The following is a 20,494-nucleotide window of genomic DNA, read 5'->3' as shown; positions in this document are numbered from 1 at the left end:
GAGAGAGGAGACTACTACTGAGGGTAGAGAGAGAGAGAGCAGACTACTACTGAGGGTAGAGAGGAGACTACTACTGAGGGTAGAGAGAGAGGAGACTACTACTGAGGGTAGAGAGAGAGAGAGGAGACTACTACTGAGGGTAGAGAGAGAGAGAGGAGACTACTACTGAGGGTAGAGAGAGAGAGAGGAGACTACTACTGAGGGTAGAGAGAGAGAGAGGAGACTACTACTGAGGGTAGAGAGAGAGAGAGGAGACTACTACTGAGGGTAGTGGGTCATGTTACTGTTAGACTGAATCAGATGACATGGAGAGAGAGAGATGTAACTCCTAAAGTCTTCATCTCTACAGAGGCTGCCAACCAGGACCTGGACCAGTCTGCCAAGAGGCCCAGGAGAGGTATTACCCCATCTTACACACCTCCTGCTAACCTCTGACACGGTTGAGCACCACTAACAGTTGATCGTGTTTGTGTGTGTGTGTAGGTCAGAGGAAACCCTCCACAGCCAAAGGAGCCAAGAAGTCCAGCAGATCGGCTGAGTCCTCCGAGGAGAGGTGAGAGGAGGGGAGGAGAAGTGTGCTTAATCGTCCCTGAATGTTGAAATGGATCCGTTCTGTATATCACCTTTAATTTCTCCCTCCTCCTCCTCTCCGTCTCCCTCCTCTCCGTCTCCCTCCTCCTCTCTGTCCGTCTCCCTCCTCCTCCTCTCCATCTGCCTCCCTCCTCCTCTCCGTCTCCCCTCCTCCTCTCCATCTCTCTCCCTCCCCCTCCTCCTCTCCATCTGTCTCCCTCCCCCTCCTCCTCTCCGTCTCCCTCCCCCTCCTCCTCTCCGTCTCCCTCCCCCTCCTCCTCCTCTCCATCTGCCTCCCTCCTCCTCTCCGTCTCCCTCCCCCTCCTCCTCTCCATCTGCCTCCCTCCTCCTCTCCGTCTCCCCCTCCTCCTCCTCTCCATCTGCCTCCCTCCTCCTCTCCGTCTCCCTCCCCCTCTCCATCTGTCTCCCTCTGTCTCCCTCCCCCTCCTCCTCTCCATCTCTCTCCCTCCCCCTCCTCCTCTCCGTCTCCCTCCTCCTCCTCTCCATCTGTCTCCTTCCCCCTCTTCCTCTCCTTCTCCCTCCATAGTGATGGGGAGAATGTTCCAGACTCGGTGCCGGTACCCCGTCCATCCTGCCGGGCCAAGACGGCAGCTTTGGACAAAACCAGACTGGACCTCAGTGCCCTCATCAACCAGGAGGCCAACACCTCGTAGAGTCCCAGGTCAGATAGGGTAGAGAGGTCAGGATGTGTGTTTAGCTGCCTAGTGGAATCAGTAATGTATCAGAGTAGTGGACATGTAGATCAACAGGTTTAGAGACAGAAGGAATTCATCAACCTGAATGAAAAATGTGATTTTATTGGATTAAATAAAACGATTAAACTTCCTCCTTCCTGTTGTGTCTCTCTGCTGTAATTCTCCCTTTGTTATTGAGGTCTGTATCCCTCCAGGAAGTCCCATTGAGGTCTGTATCACTCCAGGAAGTCCCATTGAGCTCTTTATCCCTCCAGGAAGTCCCATTGATCTCTGTATCCCCCCAGGAAGTCCCATTGAGCTCTGTATCCCTCCAGGAAGTCCCATTTAGCTCTGTATCCCTCTGTTATTGAGGTCTGTATCCCTCTGTTATTGAGGTCTGTATTCCTCCAGGAAGTCCCATTGAGCTCTGTATCCCTCTGTTATTGAGGTCTGTATTCCTCCAGGAAGTCCCATTGAGCTCTGTATCCCTCTGTTATTGAGGTCTGTATTCCTCCAGGAAGTCCCATTGAGCTCTGTATCCCTCTGTTATTGAGGTCTGTATCCCTCCAGGAAGTCCCATTGAGCTCTGTATCCCTCCAGGAAGTCCCATTGAGCTCTGTATCCCTCTGTTATTGAGGTCTGTATTCCTCCAGGAAGTCCCATTGAGCTCTGTATCCCTCTGTTATTGAGGTCTGTATTCCTCCAGGAAGTCCCATTGAGGTCTGTATCCCTCCAGGAAGTCCGATTGAGCTCTGTATCCCTCTGTTATTGAGGTCTGTATTCCCCCAGGAAGTCCCATTGAGCTCTGTATCCCTCCAGGAAGTCCCATTGAGGTCTGTATCACTCCAGGAAGTCCCATTGAGCTCTGTATCCCTCCAGGAAGTCCCATTGAGCTCTGTATCCCTCTGTTATTGAGGTCTGTATTCCTCCAGGAAGTCCCATTGAGGTCTGTATCCCTCTGTTATTGAGGTCTGTATTCCTCCAGGAAGTCCCATTGAGGTCTGTATCACTCCAGGAAGTCCCATTGAGCTCTGTATCCCTCTGTTATTGAGGTCTGTATTCCTCCAGGAAGTCCCATTGAGCTCTGTATCCCTCCAGGAAGTCCCATTGAGCTCTGTATCCCTCTGTTATTGAGGTCTGTATCCCTCCAGGAAGTCCCATTGAGCTCTGTATCCCTCCAGGAAGTCCCATTGAGCTCTGTATCCCTCCAGGAAGTCCCATTGAGCTCTGTATCCCTCTGTTATTGAGGTCTGTATCCCTCCAGGAAGTCCCATTGATCTCTGTATCCCTCCAGGAAGTCCCATTGAGCTCTGTATCCCTCCAGGAAGTTCCATTGATCTCTGTATCCCTCCAGGAAGTCCCATTGAGCTCTGTATCCCTCCAGGAAGTCCCATTGAGCTCTGTATCCCTCCAGGAAGTCCCATTGAGCTCTGTATCCCTCCAGGAAGTCCCATTGAGCTCTGTATCCCTCCAGGAAGTCCCATTGATCTCTGTATCCCTCCAGGAAGTCCCATTGAGCTCTGTATCCCTCCAGGAAGTCCCATTGAGCTCTGTATCCCTCCAGGAAGTCCAATTGAGCTCTGTATCCCCCCAGGAAGTTCCATTGAGCTCTTTATTCCTCCAGGAAGTCCCATTGAGCTCTGTATCCCTCCAGGAAGTCCCATTGAGCTCTGTATCCCTCTGTTATTGAGGTCTGTATCCCTCCAGGAAGTCCCATTGAGCTCTGTATCCCTCCAGGAAGTCCCATTGATCTCTGTATCCCTCCAGGAAGTCCCATTGAGCTCTGTATCCCTCCAGGAAGTCCCATTGAGCTCTGTATCCCTCTGTTATTGAGCTCTGTATCCCTCCAGGAAGTTCCATTGAGCTCTGTATCCCTCCAGGAAGTCCCATTGAGCTCTGTATCCCTCCAGGAAGTCCCATTGATCTCTGTATCCCTCCAGGAAGTCCCATTGAGCTCTGTATCCCTCCAGGAAGTCCCATTGAGCTCTGTATCCCTCCAGGAAGTCCCATTGAGCTCTGTATCCCTCCAGGAAGTCCCATTGAGCTCTGTATCCCTCTAACAAAGGGAGACCACGTCATTACTGAGGTGTGTGTGTTCTGTGGGGGCGTTGCAGGGGTCACGGTGTGTGTGTGTGTTCTGTGGGAGCGTTGCAGGGGTCACGGTGTGTGTGTGTGTTCTGTGGGAGCGTTGCAGGGGTCACGGTGTGTGTGTGTGTTCTGTGGGGGCGTTGCAGGGGTCACGGTGTGTGTGTGTGTTCTGTGGGGGCGTTGCAGGGGTCACGGTGTGTGTGTGTGTGTTCTGTGGGGGCGTTGCAGGGGTCACGGTGTGTGTGTGTGTGTTCTGTGGGGGCGTTGCAGGGGTCACGGTGTGTGTGTGTGTTCTGTGGGGGCGTTGCAGGGGTCACGGTGTGTGTGTGTGTTCTGTGGGGGCGTTGCAGGGGTCACGGTGTGTGTGTGTGTTCTGTGGGAGCGTTGCAGGGGTCACGGTGTGTGTGTGTGTTCTGTGGGGGCGTTGCAGGGGTCACGGTGTGTGTGTGTGTTCTGTGGGGGCGTTGCAGGGGTCACGGTGTGTGTGTGTGTTCTGTGGGAGCGTTGCAGGGGTCACGGTGTGTGTGTGTTCTGTGGGGGCGTTGCAGGGGTCACGGTGTGTGTGTGTGTTCTGTGGGAGCGTTGCAGGGGTCACGGTGTGTGTGTGTGTTCTGTGGGGGCGTTGCAGGGGTCACGGTGTGTGTGTGTGTTCTGTGGGGGCGTTGCAGGGGTCACGGTGTGTGTGTGTTCTGTGGGAGCGTTGCAGGGGTCACGGTGTGTGTGTGTGTTCTGTGGGGGCGTTGCAGGGGTCACGGTGTGTGTGTGTGTGGAGGGGGGGGATGGGGACTGAACGGGGTGTGGTACAGTACTGAGATGGTCATTATCACTGACCGCAACACATTGGTCCAGTTTCTGCCGGATCTTACATCTCAGCCAATCACATCGTGTGAAATAGCCATCTGATGCTCTACGCTGAACAAATATAAACGCAACATGAAAGAATTTCAAAGATTGAGTTACAGTTCGTATCAGTCAATTTAAAAAATATTCATTAGGTCACTAATCTATGGATTTCAGATATGAATTCTTTGGTCACAGATACCTTCACTAAAGTAGGGGGGCGTGGATCAGAAAACCAGTCAGTATCTGGTGTGACCGTTTGCCTCATGCAGCGCGACACATCTCCTTCACATAGAGTTGATCAGGCTGTTGATTGGAGTTGATCAGGCTGTTGATTGGAGTTGATCAGGCTGAAGATTGGAGTTGATCAGGCTGAAGATTGGAGTTGATCAGGCTGAAGATTGGAGTTGATCAGGCTGTTGATTGGAGTTGATCAGGCTGTTGATTGGATTTGATCAGGCTGTTGATTGGATTTGATCAGGCTGTTGATTAGAGTTGATCAGGCTGTTGATTGGATTTGATCAGGCTGTTGATTAGAGTTGATCAGGCTGTTGATTAGAGTTGATCAGGCTGTTAATTGTGGCCTGTGGAATGTTGTCCCACTCCTCTTCAATGGCTGTGTGAAGTTACTGGATATTGGCGGGAACTGGAACACTCTGTCGTACACGTCGATCCAGAGCATCCCAAACATGCTCAATGGGTGACATGTCTGGTGAGTATGTAGATCACGGAAGAACTGGGACATTTTCAGCTTCCAGGAATTGTGTACAGATCCTTGTGACATGGGACCGTGCATTATTATGCTGAAACATGAGGTGATGGAGGAGGATGAGGTGCACCTGCTGTTTAATCAGCTTCTTGATGTTCCACGTTTGTCAAGTGCACGGATGATGAAAGCAGAAATCCAACAGGGATGGAAACACATTTTTGCACAAAACATGAGAGAAATAAACTTAATCTGCGTACAGAAAATATATGTAAATAAGGGATCTGTTTGTTTATATACATTTTGGAATAAAAATCACTGTGATGTGATGTCATTATGGGGTATAGTGATGTCATTATTGGGGTATTGTGTTGTCATTATGGGGTATTGTGATGTCATTGGGGTATTGTGATGTCATTAGTGTGTGGGGTGGGGTGTACAGGGTTAATAATCTCTGGGGGGGGGGGTAGTGGGGTGTACAGGGTTAATAACCTCTGGGGGGGGGGGGGGGGGTAGTGGGGTGTACAGGGTTAATAACCTCTGGGGGGGGGGTAGTGTGGTGTACAGGGTTAATAACCTCTGGGGGGGGGGGGGGGGGGGTAGTGGGGTGTACAGGGTTAATAACCTCTGTGGGGGGGGGGGGGTAGTGGGGTGTACAGGGTAAATAACCTCAGGAGGGGGGGGGGGTAGTGGGGTGTACAGGGTTAATAATGTTCACACACGACAGGCAGGACTCATTTCATTCACATGTTTAATTCATTAATGCTCTGGGTGAAAACTAAGAAACCAAAGAACAGACAGAAAAGCCCAACAACAACAACAACAACATTGTTTAAAAGACAGAAGGCTTCAAGGCAACGTTCCCCGTTAGCAGAGATCTCATTAGCTTTAAAACGTCACACTAGACGGTGGTTCCCGGGTCCCGGGCCGTACTGAAAGACATCCTGCATCACGTCCTCTTCACCACGCCACGGCCCAGAGTCGTGTGCTACGTCGGGGGTACGGTGTCCTTCGAGATGAGCCCGTAGCTTCTGGACAGAGTCGATATGAAGTAAGTAGGGTTTAAGTCACAAATAGCACCTTGTGCACTACTCTTGACCGGAGCGGCTCTGGTAGGGCACTAAATAGGGCAGGGGGTGGGGGGGGTCAAACTGATTCCAAGCAGGGCCCTAGTGTCTGCTGGCTTTCCCCCTTTCAATTAAAGACCTAGACAACCAGGTGAGGGGGGAGTTCCTTACTAATTAGTGACCTTTTTAATTCCATTCAATCAGGAACGAAAACCCACAGACACTCAACCCCTCCAATGGAATGAGTTTGACACTATGGGGGGGGGGGGGGTTTGTTGTCATCGGGGCCGCGTCGGTCCAGCTCCAGTCTGCTGGTTGAGCCGTTAGATCGTGAGGTATGTTGTTTTGGAGGGGGAGGAGGGGGGGATCGTGGTGCTGCTTCTTTAATGCAGCAGACACTTTAACCTTCATACAAAATGGCTGCCGTGGCAGAGCATACTAAAAACCTAGTTCACTTCTGCCACCTACCACACTGAAGTGTCCCTCCCTCATGGATCTAACGTGGACTAGTGTTAGGTAATATGGTGAAACTCCCTCCCTCCCAAGCTGAAGGTGACACTCCCTCCCTCCCTCCCAAGCTGAAGGTGAAACTCCCTCCTTCCCAAGCTGAAGGTGAAACTCCCTCCTTCCCAAGCTGAAGGTGAAACTCCCTCCCTCCCAAGCTGAAGGTGACACTCCTTCCCAAGCTGAAGGTGAAACTCCCTCCCTCCCAAACTGATGGTGAAACTCCCTCCCTCCCAAACTGATGTTTACATCTATAATGTTTATAAATCCACGAGGGGAAGTGCACACATCATGGAGGAGAGAATCAGACACAAAGGGAACCCTATTCCCTATATAGTGCACTACTTTAGACCAGAGCCCTATGGCACCCTATTCCCTATATATAGTGCACTACTTTATGGCACCCTATTCCCTATATAGTGCACTACTTTATACCATAGCCCTATGGCACCCTATTCCCTATATATAGTGCACTACTTTATGGCACCCTATTCCCTATATAGTGCACTACTTTATACCTGAACATTATATGGCCCTGGTCTAAAATAGTGCCCTATATGTAGGGAATAGGGTGCCATAGGGCTCTGGTCTAAAGTAGTGCACTATATAGGGAATAGGGTGCCATAGGGCTCTGGTCTAAAGTAGTGCACTATATAGGGAATAGGGTGCCATAGGGCTCTGGTCTAAAATAGTGCCCTATATATAGGGAATAGGGTGCCATAGCGCTCTGGTCTAAAATAGTGCCCTATATATAGGGAATAGGGTGCCATAGGGCCCTGGTCTAAAATAGTGCACTATATATAGGGAATAGGGTGCCATAGGGCCCTGGTCTAAAATAGTGCACTATATATAGGGAATAGGGTGCCATAGGGCTCTGGTCTAAAATAGTGCCCTATATATAGGGAATAGGGTGTCATAGTAGACGCAGGGTTTGAATGTGTACTCTCACAAACGGGCCTCCAGGCTCATTACAACAGAACTTGATGGGTTGGTAGTTGTATCAGACAAGGCAGAAGAAAGGTGTGTCAAAGTTTTAAAAACAAACGTTCTGTACAAACATATACACAGTTTGGTTTTTTTAAAGCAGTGTGTGTGTGGTGGGGGGGGGCTGAATAGTTTAAAAATAGTGCAATGGTAAGCTTCTTCTGGTTCAACTTTTCCTTCTGCTACATAATGCCAAGGGGCAGTCTGAAGGCACCGAGTTGTTTACGCGCAGTCACCGCGGAGACGGAGGGAGGAGCGTCCCGCCAATACAGTTACAACACAGTCACCGCGGAGACGGGACGGAGGACAGTCAGGTTCCTGCAGAGATGAGGGAGAGTAGAATGTTTTGTGATAAAACAATGATCTATAACTGTACAACAATATGGATCCAGATTAAGGATACTCCCTCCCTCCCAAGCTGAAGGTGAAACTCCCTCCCTCCCAAGCTGAAGGTGAAACTCCCTCCCTCCCAAGCTGAAGGTGAAACTCCCTCCCAAACTGATGTTTACATCTATAATGTTTATAAATCCACGAGGGGAAGTGCACACATCATGGAGGAGAGACTGTCAGCTTCGGCTACTTGACTGTCAGAATGTAAACGAAACAACAGGAAGATAAAGTCATTACCCAGTATAAAGTCACGCCACCGCGGCCCGGTCAGGCCCCTCCCACGCGATTTTCTCATTACTTTCGCTGGCGTCGGGGTCGGTGATTGGCTCGTGGCTTTCGCTGGCGTCGGGGTCGGTGATTGGCTCGTGGCTTTCGCTGGCGTCGGGGTCGGTGATTGGCTCGTGGCTTTCGCTGGCGTCGGGGTCGGTGATTGGCTCGTGGCTTTCGCTGGCGGCGGGGTCGGTGATTGGCTCGTGGCTTTCGCTGGCGTCGGGGTCGGTGATTGGCTCATGGCTTTCACTGGCGGTGGGGTCGGTGATTGGCTCATGGCTTTCGTTGGCGGCGGGGTCGATGATTGGCTCGTGGCTTTCGCTGGCGTCGGGGTCGGTGATTGGCTCGTGGCCTTCCCTGAATTTTTCTGTTTGCCTCTCCTGTTCCCGGTTCGGACCTGGTTGTGCTCCTGAACCATCACCTCCTGCGGCGAGCTGCTAGACTCCTTCCAGGGAACTCTCCTCTTCCTTCTCTCCGTTTTCACAGCTTTGTCGTCCTCTCCGCTCCTCTCCTCCTGTCTGGTCTCGTCGGGGCAGTATGTGTCGTCTAGATTGACGGTGCAGACGTCCCACTCCTTCTCAACGGTGGACTCTGTGTCGGGGGAGTTGATCTTTTTGAGGAACACGCAACACTCCTTCAGTCTCTCTGGACTCCAGGCTTTAGAGCTGAGACGCTGCTGTTTGGTGAGGCCTGTCAGCTGGTTGGGGCTGCAGGGATGACTGGTCTCTGAGGAGGCAGGTAGACAGTGGTGATGTGGAGACCTGGTGAGCTCCTCCCTGGGCTGAGCAGAAGGCCAGACCTGGTGAGGTGAGTTGCCTTCCTCCACCAGGCTTCTCCTCCAGATCAGCCTGTTGGGCTGCTTGGCTCTGAGGGTCCAGGTGAGGAACTTTTCTCTGACTCTGAGCAGAGTGGTTCTGTACGTCCCGAGGGCCCTGACCTTCCTCCAAGGAGCTCTAAGACGCAGCCCGCCAGACGCCGGCCTCGCAGTGAACAGACGCCGCCTGGCATTCAGCTCTCTTCCACGTCGGAGCCGTTCCTGGGCCAGACGGAGCTGGGCGGGGCTCTTCGGCACAGCTTTGGCAAACTTCTTGATGTGTTTGCGTAGTCGCATGGTCTGCGGGCTGGGAAAGACGCTCTCCCTGCTGGCGTTCCGGGGGTAGTGCAGGTGCTCATAGGGGTTTCGGGAGCTGGTCTTCTTCACAATGCCCAGAGACTGAGTCTCAGTGGTCTGCATGAACCAGGAGGCCAGCCTCTCAACGCTGCAGCGCCGGTCAAACAGCAGCCGCACTGCCGACCCAACCTCTGGCTTCCAGGAGGACAAAGAGTCGTCGTCGAGTCTCTGCTTGGCGGACATGATCGTCCCCGTCCTGGTGGTGTGGGTGGTAGCGGCAGCGGCAGCGACCCAGCTTTGGGATATGAGGCGGATCCTGCGAGCCAGCTCTTGGTTCAGGCTGTCCTGGTCGGAGGAGACGGGCCACCACCTCAACGCCTCGCTGGAGCTGGCCGGGAAAATGGAGTCTACCGAAACCCCCGCTACCTGGCTCAGGTCCTCACACAACACCCCTCCTCTTCCCTCGCTCCTCCTCTCCTCCCTCCCGGACAGCAGCTCCTCCCGCCCTGGGGTGTCCTCTCCTCCCTCCTCCTTCCTCTTGCGATGGCTGCCCTTGCTGCTGGCCCTGTTGATCAGTAGCTGTCTGGATCGGCGCAGCAGGGCGGTACTGTGGCTCAGGGACCTAGAGGTGGAGGTGGCTACAGAGTGAAGCAGGTACACTGAAGGCTTCCTCACTCTCACAGAGTGACGCACCGCCAACACAGGAGGAGTCTGGGTCTGACGCTCCCTCTCTCCATCCTTGGACTCTGTCGTTCTCTCTATCTGCATCCAAGTGGCGTCCTCGCTAGTCGGCGTGCTGCTGATTTTCCTGGGCTCTTTGGAAGGCTGGGGTTCAGGAAGGAGGGCTTTCCGCTGACAGAGCTTCTCCGGAGATTTCCTGTCCCGGTTCATGTGGACCTTGCGTTTCCCCGGCGACGTGGTGGTGACGGTAACGGAGATTCCGGAGATCTTGACCTTGGCGGGTCTCCCTGGACGACGCATGGCTGCGGTACACTGCAGCTTCTGGCACTTGATAATGTTGCTGCTGTTGCTGGCGTGGGGAGCGAACCTCTTCTCCTTCACCGGTCTGACGAAGTTCAGATCCATCAGCTGCTCTGTAGCCTGGAGACAAGCAGCCTCCTCCGACACTGTCCTCTTTGTCCTGTGGGAGCGTCCGTACACCACGGTGATCTTCAGGTTCCTGTTGGCTGGGTCTCTCTCCTCGTTGCCCCCCTCCCCGGTGCTGCAGCCTAAGGGAACTCCACTGGACCGGTCCTGACCACCCTGCCTGGAGCCACAGCTCGGCTCTACACCCCTTTGCTTGGGCGGGCGGCCGATCGGCCTCTTGGCCCTCTTCTCCAGCTGGGGGCCCAGTTTCTTGGGACGTCCCGGACGTCTCTTTGTGGGGGTGGTTTCACGAAAAGGAGGCGAGCCGTCTCCGTTCTGGGACCCGGGAGACCGTTTTGGCGGGCTACCCCCCTCTCCTCCTCTCATCGTTCCACACAGCTTTGGCGATGACGATATGGTGTTCTTGGGTGGACTCCTGGTCTGGAGGGGACTCCTGGTCTGGAGAGGACTCCTGGTCTGGGGTGGACTCTTGGTCTGGGTTGGACTCCTGGTCTGGAGGGGACTCCTAGTCTGGAGGGGACTCCTAGTCTGGAGGGGACTCCTAGTCTGGAGGGGACTCCTGGTCTGGGGTGGACTCCTGGTCTTCGGTGGACTCCTGGTCTGGGGTGGACTCCTGGTCTTCGGTGGACTCCTCGTCTGGGGTGGACTACTGGTCTTCAATGGACTCCTGGTCTGTGGTGGACTCCTGGTCTGTGGTGGACTCCTGGTCTTCGGTGGATTGTGAGTCTTCTCTGGGGTCTTCTCTGGACTTCCAGCCCACGATGACTCCTCACAGGGGTCAAAGGTCTCCTGTCCATGCCAGCTGGATCCTGGTGCAGCCGCCTTCAGGGTGTACCTCACCCCCTCCTCACCCACTACTGCAGACACAAACATCAGCTTGATGGGGCTGATGTACTGAGGCTGCTCTGTGGGGACCTCTGGCCTGGAGGCTTTCTGAGGGCTCGCTGGTTGGGACTGTTGGGCGGAGTGGGAGGAGCGTAAGCGCCCAAAAGGTTTGGCTGCTCTGAGCCTAACGTCTGCCCTGTTCTGGGAGCGCTGTTTAGGGGGACTCTGCTGCTCAGAGGAAGCTGCAGTGACGGGAATCACCTGACCTCGTCTCTGTGACTCACGGTCTGAACTCTGACCTCTTGCTGTTGATCTACAGCCTCTGCCTCCCATCCTCTCCTGACTGACATCCTCAGGACTGGATGCCAGCGGTAATTCCTCTTCTCTTGCTTCGCCCAACCCCTCAGCCGTGTCTGTGGCCGAGGACGGGGAGTCTGTGCAATTGGTGTTGGGGGCATTGAGTGGTTGCCGATCCTTTGGCGTCCTCTGGGCGGAGAAGATCCTCTCTGAGAAACAGGCAGCAGAATACATCATCCTGGGCTCTGTGACGTAGGAGGAGAACCGCTGGGGAGGGACGATGCTCCTCCTGGACCTCCCAGCCTCGCTGCTCCTCCCCACCACCACCTGGCTGCTGCAGCCTGGCTGGGACCTGCTGCCTCTCCTGGTTCTGCAGGGGTGGGAAGGGCTATTCCTGGCTGACACTCTGCTACTGTCCTTGCTGCTGCCTGCTGTCTCCTCCTCTTCCTCTCTACTCCTCTCAGGAAGACCACTGCTGGTACTACCTGGTGACTCCTCCTCTTCCTCTCTACTCCTCTCAGGAAGACCACTGCTGGTACTACCTGGTGACTCCTCCTCTTCCTCTCTACTCCTCTCAGGAAGACCACTGCTGGTACTACCTGGTGACTCCTCCTCTTCCTCTCTACTCCTCTCAGGAAGACCACTGCCATGGTCACAGGTGCTGCTGGTACTACCTGGTGACTCCTCCTCTTCCTCTCTACTCCTCTCAGGAAGACCACTGCTGGTACTACCTGGTAACTCCTCTTCCTCTCTACTCCTCTCAGGAAGACCACTGCCATGGTCACAGGCGCTGCTGGTACTACCTGGTGACTCCTCCTCTTCCTCTCTACTCCTCTCAGGAAGACCACTGCCATGGTCACAGGTGCTGCTGGTACTACCTGGTGACTCCTCCTCTTCCTCTCTACTCCTTTCAGGAAGACCACTGCTGGTAGTACCTGGTGACTCCTCCTCTTCCTCTCTACTCCTCTCAGGAAGACCACTGCTGGTACTACCTGGTGACTCCTCCTCTTTCCTCTTCTCAGGGAGGTCACTCCTACTGCTGTCCTGACAGGTGATGTTCCAGCTCTCTGGTTTGTGTTGGTCCTCCTGCGGGGGACTCTGTTGTGTAGAGGAGAGGACTGGGGGTTTCTCCATCTCCTCCTTCATGCCGACTCTATCCTTCGTGACTCTCACTGGACCTGCCTCCTCTGCTGTCACCTTCGACGTTGCGCCCTCCTTCACTCTACCGGTCTCTCCCTCCTTCACTCTACCGGTCTCTCCCTCCTTCACTCTACCGGTCTCTCCCTCCTTCACTCTACCGGTCTCTCCCTCCTTCACTCTACCGGTCTCGCCCTCCTTCACTCTACCGGTCTCGCCCTCCTTCAATCTACCGCTCTCTCCCTCCTTCACTCTACCGGTCTCGCCCTCCTTCACTCTACCGGTCTCGCCCTCCTTCACTCTACCGCTCTCTCCCTCCTTCACTCTACCGGTCTCTCCCTCCTTCACTCTACCGGTCTCTCCCTCCTCCACTCTACCGGTCTCTCCCTCCTCCACTCTACCGGTCTCTCCCTCCTCCTCTGTGATTCTGTCTATCTCTGCTGTAACAGGGGTTGGTTCAGGTGACGAGCAGGTAGAAAAGGGCGTGGCACTGCGGCTCTTGTTCTTCCCTAGCGACAGCCTCCTGCCCAGCGATTGGTTCAGCCTTGCCAGCTCCCGTTTGATTAGCACGGTCTGGCGCCGGGCGGACGACTGGTCGGGCAAAGTCGCCATGGCAGCCAGGGCCTCCTGTCGCCGCCGGGAACGCGTCCGAGGTGGATGGCTCTCGTTGTTGTCATGGTGATGCAACATGTCGTTTAGGCTGTAGTCGCTGCCGCCACCCGTGTTCAGAACGGTGGTGATGATCTCACTCAGGTGGGCGTCGGCCTGGGACTCTGCAATGTGCTGATTGGCCGAGGTCGTCAGGTGGGGATCCTTCTCTAGGTTGTGATTGGCTAAGGCAGAGCTGAGTGGAGGATCCTTCTCCTGGGGTCTGATTGTCTTTAGTTTGTCACTGAAACGCTCCACCAGGTCCTGCTGCTCCCTGTCCTCACCCACCTCCCCACCACACCCAGCCTCCTCCTCTTTTTCCCCCTCCTGCTGCAGAAGAGAGGGAGGCTTGTCTTCCTCCTTACCGTCCATGTCTGAGGGTATGGGGGAGAGAGGGGGAGGAGAGGGGGTGCGGGATCGCTCTCTCTTGAGGACAGGGCACTCGCTTCCTCCTCCACCTCCCGGGGCTGTGTGTCTGACCGGGGCCAGGTAGGTGTGTTCTGAGCAGCAGGAGGCGCAGGGCTGGGGGTTGGAGCAACAGACAGAGGCCACGGGACAGACTGAGGGATTAGGGCACAGAGCGGAGGATGAACGAGAAGAGGAGGATGTGAAAGAGCACAGAGAAGAGGAGGAGCGAACCCCAGTGGTGATGTGTCCCAGGGACAGGCTCTGGCAGGACAGGCAGCGGAGGCTCTGGAGGCAGAAACAGACAGGAGGCAGCCAGCAGCAACAGCCTGGACCACCTGGTGTCTTCCAGTCAGTCGGACGCGTGGCTCCACTACGGCTCCAACAGTCAGTGAAGGAAGGAGGAGAGGAAGTGTCGTCCTGTTGTTTGGCCACCAGGTGGCCGCAGAGAGGGTCTGGGGGCGGGACGAGGCGGCGATGGGTGTCCCTGTAGGCCAATGATAGACGGTGCTGCTGGTGGGCGAGCCTCAGGATTCGCTGGAGCAGAGAGCGATGGGCGGGGCATAACGTGGAGCGCACCGCCTCCAGAGCAGAGCTCCTCCCGCTTGGGGCATCGGGCATCCCAGCATCCTCTGCTTCCCTCTGGGGTTCATCCGTAACCGGGGGCAACAGGGAGCTAGAGATAGACAGGGGATAGGAAAAATATTTTATTTAATTAAAAGGAGCCGCTTCATTAAATTCACCAACTAAACCGTAGGACTCATTCTTATGCAGATTCATTACCATCACAGAAACAATGACCACACAACAGAAGTCGGTTTATTTATGAAGGCAGAGAGGCTTTATACCAACGCAGAACAGACGGTCAACAACTCTAACCCACCAGTCAACACAAAGCACTGGTGGTCTCATACGGAAAAAAATCTACTTAAATTTAGCAATATTTGAGATTCTTCAAAGTAGCCACCCTTTGCCTTGACAGCTTTGCACACTCTTGGCATTCTCTCAACCAGCTTCATGAGGTAGTCACCTGGAATGCATTTCAATTAACAGGTGTGCCTTGTTAAAAGTTAATTTGTGGAATTTTTGTTCCTTCTTAATGCGTTTGAGCCAATCAGTTGTGTTGTGACAAGGTAGGGGTGGTATACAGAAGATAGCCCTATTTGGTAAAAGACCAAGTCCATATTATGGCAAGAACAGCTCAACTAAGCAAAGAGAAACGACAGTCCATCATTACTTTAAGACATGAAGGTCAGTCAAACAGGAAGTTCAGTCGCAACAACCATCAAGCGCTGTGATGAAACTGGCTCTCATGAGGACCGCTACAGGAAAGACCCAGAGTTACCTCTGCTGCAGAGGATAAGTTCATTAGAGTTACCAGCCTCAGAAATTGCAGCCCAAATAAATGCTTCACAGAGTTCAAGTAACAGACACATCTCAACATCAACTGTTCAGAGGAGACAGTGTGAATCAGACCTTCATGATTGAATTGCTGCAAAGAAACCACTACTAAAGGACACCAATAATAAGAAGAGACTTGCTTGGGCCAAGAAACACGAGCAATGGACATTAGACCGGTGGAAACGAGTCCAAATTGGAGATTTTTGGTTCCAACGCCATGTCTTGGTGAGATGCAGAGTAGGTGAATGTGTGGTTCCCACCGTGAAACATGGAGGAGGAGGTGTGGGGGTGCTTTGCTGGTGACAACCCATAAAAGTTGAGTGGTGATAACAGCCCACCATAAGGGTTGAGTGGTGATAACAGCTCCCTATAAGGGTTGAGTGGTGATAACAGCCCCCCATAAGGATTGAGAGGTGATAACAGCCCCCCATAAGGGTTGAGTGGTGATAACAGCCTGTCTTTATAGAGGTGACCCACCATAAGGGTTGAGAGGTGATAACAGCCCCCTATAAGGGTTGAGTGGTGATAACAGCCCCCCATAAGGATTGAGAGGTGATAACAGCCCCCCATAAGGGTTGAGTGGTGATAACAGCCTGTCTTTATAGAGGTGACCCACCATAAGGGTTGAGCGGTGATAACAGCCCCCTATAAGGGTTGAGTGGTGATAACAGCCCCCCATAAGGATTGAGAGGTGATAACAGCCCCCCATAAGGGTTGAGTGGTGATAACAGCCTGTCTTTATAGAGGTGACCCACCATAAGGGTTGAGAGGTGATAACAGCCCCCCATAAGGGTTGAGAGGTGATAACAGCCTGTCTTTATAGAGGCGACCCCCATAAGGGTTGAGAGGTGATAACAGCCCCCTATAAGGGTTGAGAGGTGATAACAGCCCCCCATAAGGATTGAGTGGTGATAACAGCCCACCATAAGGATTGAGTGGTGATAACAGCCCCCCATAAGGGTTGAGTGGTGATAACAGCCCCCCATAAGGGTTGAGTGGTGATAACAGCCCACCATAAGGGTTGAGTGGTGATAACAGCCCACCATAAGGGTTGAGAGGTGATAACAGCCCACCATAAGGGTTGAGTGGTGATAACAGCCCACCATAAGGGTTGAGTGGTGATAACAGCCCACCATAAGGGTTGAGTGGTGATAACAGCCCCCCATAAGGGTTGAGTGGTGATAACAGCCCACCATAAGGGTTGAGAGGTGATAACAGCCTGTCTTTATAGAGGCGACCCCCATAAGGGTTGAGTGGTGATAACAGCCCACCATAAGGGTTGAGAGGTGATAACAGCCCACCATAAGGATTGAGTGGTGATAACAGCCCACCATAAGGGTTGAGTGGTGATAACAGCCCACCATAAGGGTTGAGAGGTGATAACAGCCTGTCTTTATAGAGGTGACCCCCATAAGGGTTGAGAGGTGATAACAGCCTGTCTTTATAGAGGTGACCCCCATAAGGGTTGAGAGGTGATAACAGCCCCCCATAAGGGTTGAGTGGTGATAACAGCCTGTCTTTATAGAGGCGACCCCCATAAGGGTTGAGTGGTGATAACAGCCCACCATAAGGGTTGAGATGTGATAAAACAGAACCAGACCAATAATAAGTAAATAATTGAGGAATAAAACCATCTTCTAAACATTTAACTGAATGTAACATAATTAAAACATGAATTGAAACAATGCAGAGTTTCTACACATTTTGCCATGAAACTGGAATCATATTTTAGCAGTTATAAAGCCATTTCCCTTAAATTCTACACACGTTGCCATGGCTACAGCTGCGTTCTAATTCTGGAACATTATAACATCAATGGGGGCCTGATTGTCTAGCGTATATTTTGGGTGCTGGGTAGTGCTTATATTGTTTACATATATAGGTCCATTAACCCTTCTACATACTTTGTATTTAGTCATTAACTGGTCTAGGAACAGTGGGTTAACTGGTCTAGGAACAGTGGGTTAACTGGTCTAGGAACAGTGGGTTAACTGGTCTAGGAACAGTGGGTTAACTGGTCTAGGAACAGTGGGTTAACTGGTCTAGGAACAGTGGGTTAACTGGTCTAGGAACAGTGGGTTAACTGGCCTAGGAACAGTGGGTTAACTGGTCTAGGAACAGTGGGTTAAACTGGTCTAGGAACAGTGGGTTAACTGGTCTAGGAACAGTGGGTTAACTGGTCTAGGAACAGTGGGTTAACTGGCCTAGGAACAGTGGGTTAACTGGTCTAGGAACAGTGGGTTAACTGGTCTAGGAACAGTGGGTTAACTGGTCTAGGAACAGTGGGTTAACTGGTCTAGGAACAGTGGGTTAACTGGTCCAGGAACAGTGGGTTAACTGGTCTAGGAACAGTGGGTTAACTGGTCTAGGAACAGTGGGTTAACTGGCCTAGGAACAGTGGGTTAACTGGTCTAGGAACAGTGGGTTAACTGGTCTAGGAACAGTGGGTTAACTGGTCTAGGAACAGTGGGTTTAACTGCCTTGTTCAGGGGGCAGAACGACAGATTTTTACCTTGGTCAGCTCGGGGGATTCGATCTTGCAACCTTTCGGTTACCAGTCCAACACTCTAATACTGTGCGGCAGGTAGCCTAGTGGTTAGAGTGCAGTGGTGGAAAGAACACCCTATTGTCATACTTGAGTAAAACTGAAGAAAATAAACTATTGGAAAATGACTCCAGTAAAAGTGAAAGTCACCCTTTAAAAATACTACTTGAGTAAAAGTCAAAAGAAGAATTTGTTTTTAAATATACTTAAGTATCAAAAGTAAAAAATTATTTTAAATTCCTTTTATTAAGAAAAGCATTTTATTTATTATTATTTATTATTATTTACAGATGTCCAGAGGCCACACCCCAACACTCTGACATCATTTACAGATGTCCAGGGGACACACCCCAACACTCTGACATCATTTACAGATGTCCAGAGGCCACACCCTAACACTCTGACATCTAAGCATTCAAAAATAGAACGAGTACTTTTTGGGCGTCAGAGAAAATGTACGGAGTTAAAAATGACATTATTTTCTTTAGGAATGTAGAGAAGTGAAAGTTGTCCAAAATATAAAATAGTAAAGTACAGATACCCCCCCCCCCCCCCCCCCTCAAAAAAAAACCCACAAGTTAAAATACTTTAAAATACTACTTAAGTACTGCTAGAGTACCAGCTTCTTCCCCGATTCAGTCAGCCTCCTAGTGGTCTAAATGGGGCAAGTACTGGAGACAATAAATACAATTATCAATATAACATTTAAAATCACCAACTCATTTAGAACAGAACAACACAGCATCAAAGGGCCCCTTTAAAGATTTATTTAAATGATTTTTTTTTAGACACAAATCAATCAAAATAATATTTAAAAAAAATCACAGACCTGAAAGAAAAATGTAGAAAGAAAAAGATTTCAGCAAAACTAAACTCTTCACTACAACAATTAAACATCTACCATTCAGAGTCCAAATCGATGCATAAAATAATAAATATATTTGTTTAAATATGTAGACCGTTGAAAACAACAAAGAAATCACCTGAAGATGTACACAAGCTGATACCGGTATTGAGGAGTGTAACCATGGTAATACCGCAGTAGAACCTAGTCAGTGTAACCATGGTAATACCGCAGTAGAACCTCGTCTGAGTTTGGGGTCGGTCAGTGTAACCATGGTAATACCGCAGTAGAACCTAGTCAGTGTAACCATGGTAATACTGCAGTAGAACCTCGTCTGAGTTGGTCAGTGTAACCATGGTAATACCGCAGTAGAACCTCGTCTGAGTTTGGGGTCGGTCAGTGTAACCATGGTAATACTGCAGTAGAAATTAGTCAGTGTAACCATGGTAATACCGCAGTAGAACCTCGTCTGAGTTTGGGGTCGGTCAGTGTAACCATGGTAATACCGCAGTAGAACCTCGTCTGAGTTTGGGGTCGGTCAGTGTAACCATGGTAATACCGCAGTAGAACCTCGTCTGAGTTTGGGGTCGATCAGTGTAACCATGGTAATACTGCAGTAGAAACTAGTCTGAGTTTGGGTCGGTCAGTGTAACCATGGTAATACTGCAGTAGAACCTAGTCAGTGTAACCATGGTAATACCGCAGTAGAACCTCGTCTGAGTTTGGGGTCGGTCAGTGTAACCATGGTAATACTGCAGTAGAAACTAGTCTGAGTTTGGGTCGGTCAGTGTAACCATGGTAATACTGCAGTAGAACCTAGTCAGTGTAACCATGGTAATACCGCAGTAGAACCTCGTCTGAGTTTGTGTTGGTCAGTGTAACCATGGTAATACCGCAGTAGGGCCTCGTCTGAGTTTGGGTCGGCCAGTGTAACCATGGTAATACTAGTGCCAGGCAGGTAGGTACAGAGCCATATGATACTACTGTAGACCAGAGACCCTATTCCCTATATAGTGCCCTAATTTAGACCAGAGCCCTATTCCCTATATAGTGCCCTAATTTAGACCAGAGCCCTATTCCCTATATAGTGGTACTACTATAGACCAGAGCCCTATTCCCTATATAGTGGTACTACTATAGACCAGAGCCCTATTCCCTATATAGTGGTACTACTATAGACCAGAGCCCTATTCCCTATATAGTGGTACTACTTTAGACCAGAGCCCTATTCCCTATATAGTGGTACTACTATAGACCAGAGCCCTATTCCCTATATAGTGGTACTAATATAGACCAGAGCCCAATTCCCTATATAGTGGTACTAATATAGACCAGAGCCCAATTCCCTATATAGTGGTACTACTATAGACCAGAGCCCTATTCCCTATATAGTACACTACTTTAGACCAGAGCCCTATTCCCTATATAGTGGTACTAATATAGACCAGAGCCCAATTCCCTATATAGTGCACTACTATAGACCCTATTCCCTATATAGTGGTACTACTATAGACCCTATTCCCTATATAGTGGTACTACTATAGACCCTATTCCCTATATAGTGGTACTACTATAGACCTATAGACCCTATTCCCTATATAGTGGTACTACTATAGACCCTATTCCCTATATAGTGGTACTACTATAGACCCTATTCCCTATATAGTGGTACTACTATAGACCCTATTCCCTATATAGTGGTACTACTATAGAGACCCTATTCCATATATAGTGGTACTACTATAGACCAGAGCCCTATTCCCTATATAGTGGTACTACTATAGACCAGAGCCCTATTCCCTATATAGTGGTACTACTATAGACCCTATTCCCTATATAGTGGCACTAGTGTAGACCCTATTCCCTAGATAGTGCACCTGGCCTGCTGGATGCCTTTGAGAGTTTATAAGGTCCAAGACTTTAGCTGGAGCTGTCTGGGAGGGGTCTCCGCGGGGAGAGAAAAGTGACAACTAGCTGTTATTGGCAGAGAGGTTTGGAACTCACCTTCCTATTGGTCCATTAACTACATCCCACCAAAACTGACATTTCAGGTGGTCTTT

The 20,494-nt window shown here is 51.2% G+C and overlaps 2 protein-coding genes across 10 annotated transcripts in view; one reads left to right on the top strand and one right to left on the bottom strand.

Annotated features, from left to right (window-relative positions):
- LOC139374585 (non-SMC condensin I complex, subunit G) overlaps window positions 1–1,389 on the top strand; it is a 47,857-nt gene extending 46,468 nt beyond the window's left edge. For all 5 annotated transcript variants that reach the window (XM_071115598.1, XM_071115601.1, XM_071115599.1 and 2 more), the window contains exons 20-22: window positions 350–397; window positions 484–553; window positions 1,118–1,389. In XM_071115598.1, the coding sequence (XP_070971699.1) occupies window positions 350–397; window positions 484–553; window positions 1,118–1,244 (245 nt within the window). In that variant the 3' untranslated portion in view covers window positions 1,245–1,389. The remainder of the gene's footprint in view (window positions 1–349; window positions 398–483; window positions 554–1,117) is intronic.
- Window positions 1,390–7,304: 5,915 nt separating this feature from the next.
- Window positions 7,305–20,494, bottom strand: part of LOC139374583 (serine/arginine repetitive matrix protein 2-like) — a 42,022-nt gene continuing 28,832 nt past the window's right edge. For 2 of the 5 annotated variants that reach the window (XM_071115588.1, XM_071115593.1), the window contains 2 exons: window positions 8,082–14,320; window positions 7,305–7,772 (listed from right to left, as the gene is read on the bottom strand). In XM_071115588.1, the coding sequence (XP_070971689.1) occupies window positions 7,765–7,772; window positions 8,082–14,320 (6,247 nt within the window). In that variant the 3' untranslated portion in view covers window positions 7,305–7,764. The remainder of the gene's footprint in view (window positions 7,773–8,081; window positions 14,321–20,494) is intronic. The other 3 variants (XM_071115589.1, XM_071115591.1, XM_071115592.1) reach the window with 3 other exon arrangements.

The sequence above is a fragment of the Oncorhynchus clarkii genome, chromosome 19 (genome assembly GCF_045791955.1).
Source record: "Oncorhynchus clarkii lewisi isolate Uvic-CL-2024 chromosome 19, UVic_Ocla_1.0, whole genome shotgun sequence".
NCBI lineage: Eukaryota > Metazoa > Chordata > Actinopteri > Salmoniformes > Salmonidae > Oncorhynchus > Oncorhynchus clarkii.
This window is presented reverse-complemented; position numbering and strand designations above follow the sequence as displayed.